This window comes from Euprymna scolopes, chromosome 44 (genome assembly GCF_053919585.1).
Source record: "Euprymna scolopes isolate OS-2025 chromosome 44, ASM5391958v1, whole genome shotgun sequence".
Taxonomy (NCBI): Eukaryota; Metazoa; Mollusca; class Cephalopoda; order Sepiida; family Sepiolidae; genus Euprymna; species Euprymna scolopes.
Window position 1 is genome coordinate 17,796,952 of NC_136525.1, and position 2,500 is coordinate 17,799,451.

Consider the following 2,500-nt stretch of genomic DNA (forward strand, 5'->3'; position numbering starts at 1 on the left):
GGTTCTTTCATGGTCCAATGCGTCTGTCAAGTTTTTAGCAGACATACATACAAATAAATAAATAAACAAACAAACAAACACACAGGCGTTTGCTGTTTATATTAGAAATTACCGCAGTACCTTCAACGTACGTATTTACGTGTGTCAGTTTCCAGATTATAAATTGTTCGATTTTAAAAAAAAAAAAAAAAAAGAATATAAGATGACAACATATTACAAATAGATACTCTAACCCCCCCCCCCTTTTAATAAATAGGATCTCCTTATCACTGAAGACGCAATGTAAAAATAAAAATTTTAAACAAAAAAAAAAAATCTCACTTTTGGGCCGTATGGGAAACTAAATTATACCTTTTTGGTCTTCTGACTAGGATCCAAGGGTAGTATCTGTTCTGTCTAAAGATGGTATAATGATATAGTGGGGTTTCTATTCATTTTTTTATTTGTACCTACGCACGACTGCCACCAATTCATGGAATATTCTTTTCTTCCACAGGTTGTGAACCTTGCAATTGTGATCCAACGGGATCAACTGACGATAACTGCGACCAAAATGACGGTCAGTGCAAGTGTAAAGAGAACGTTCAAGGCAAGCGCTGCGACCGTTGCGCATCATACCACTACGGATTCTCTGCACAAGGTTGCAAGCGTAAGTATTCAGAATTTTATCCTCAGTATTTTGTGCATTGTCTTTATCCAAATTCAGTGTTTGATTCTCACATGTCAATTACGTGGTCTCAGATTTTCTTCCAGAAACATTAATTTTTTATTATCTTATCAACTCTAGGCTGGAAACCTATGGTTCTCACTGAAAAATATTTCTATACTAGAAGGCCACCCAGCATTGCCCGGTTCTAGAAATGAAAGCCATGTTTAGTTTCAGAATAGTTTCCGATGGTTAGTTGTTCTACACAAGTCCTGGGAGGTGACTGGTTCTCAGTAGACAGTTCTCGAGTTGGAATCCACAGAGCAAAAGATTCTTCCCATGTTGACACGAAGAAAACATGTGCAAAATTGCTACAGAAAAATTTAATATTTATGGAGCAATTCTGGTTTCTGATTGGTTGGTAGCAGAACGTGAATTAATTCAATTCGTCAGTTCCTAGCAGCATCGTTTATAAATATAATCTCCCAACTATGCAGGATAATACCCCATTATAATACAAAAATATTGCAACAATTTCATGTCGTAAGATTTGCTTACATATGATATTTTAATGTATGCAGATTTTGTATTTATTATAGAGCCAATTCTCTATTGATTATTATATTGTACCTAATACATAGTGATTTCAAAAGTTAAAAAAGCTATGAATTGGGCACTAACAGCTAGAATCGAAACTAAAATATGTAGCATTCCATTGACATTTAGCCGTTAAGTTTGAAAAGTTTACGAGAAATGACATCATGACGTTAAGTTTGAGACTTTTAGTATAATAAATTATCAGTTATCAGGGTGGGAGTACAAAATCCTAATAAATTATAATGAAATACTTTATTATAATGCAAATAACATTGAATAACAAAAGCTTAAAATTGGCTAGTCAAAATCAAATTTTCTGAATGTTTAAGATGAGCAGGGCTCTACGGACAAATTTATCTTTAGTTGACCTTTGACAATTAAATATTTTCGCTTACTAGCCAAATAGAAAAGTTACTAGCCAAACCCACATGATTTTTAGAATATGATATCTTCGTTCTGTGACGAGTATGTAAATCATTTCTAAATATGCACCAAATTTTATGTTGAGACTTGAAGGTATAATCATAGTAATTTCAGATGTTTTTTTTTAAACGGCCTTCGTTTAAAAAAAAAAAGTATATTCTATTAAACTTTTATTGTTTAAATAATTTAACTTTGTTCGTTTTATTAAAAAAAAAGTTGAAAAGATGTTTTTCGTTCACTAGTGAGCTTTGCAAGATTGTCGGTGAAAAAAATACAATCGCCAAAAGATAAGCGTTTCATTATTTCTAGTTGCCTCTTTCAAAAATCACTTGCAAATGCGACTGCTTCACTCGCAGTGTAGAGCCCTGACGAGTGTTGGTAATTTGTATCACGGCTACTGTTCTCATAAGTGTTATTCTCACAGCGGTGTGGCCAATGTAATCTCCGACCTTTTAAGTCAGAGTTCACACAAGCTGGAAAGGCCTTGAATGTTTAGCTTTCTTGAAAAGATTTATTTCTGTTAACTTGAAAAAACTTTGAAAATCGTATTCTTTATATTCAGCATTCAGTAAAATTTGTCAGAATATTAAAAATTAATTTGAAATAATTGAAACATTTTTTAAACATTACTTATTACAATAGAAAAAAGTAATATGGTTAAGCTTAAACATGGAAAAGTAAAGACTATTTGTAAAAACTGGAAAAGACATTCTAGTAAAAAATATAAATTTATAACTTAAAATATTGCAGCATTAAGAATTGTTTATTAAATTCAATTTATGACATTATATAATCAATTCTTAATGCTGCAATATTTTAAATTATAAATTTATA

At 31.6% G+C, this 2,500-nt stretch overlaps 1 protein-coding gene across 1 annotated transcript in view; it reads left to right on the top strand.

Annotated features, from left to right (window-relative positions):
- The window catches only part of LOC145268713 (laminin subunit gamma-1-like), a 283,372-nt gene that overhangs the window by 232,998 nt on the left and 47,874 nt on the right, over window positions 1-2,500 (top strand). Inside the window, exon 16 of the mRNA XM_080124256.1 lies at window positions 497-649. Within this exon, the coding sequence (XP_079980382.1) occupies window positions 497-649 (153 nt within the window). The remainder of the gene's footprint in view (window positions 1-496; window positions 650-2,500) is intronic.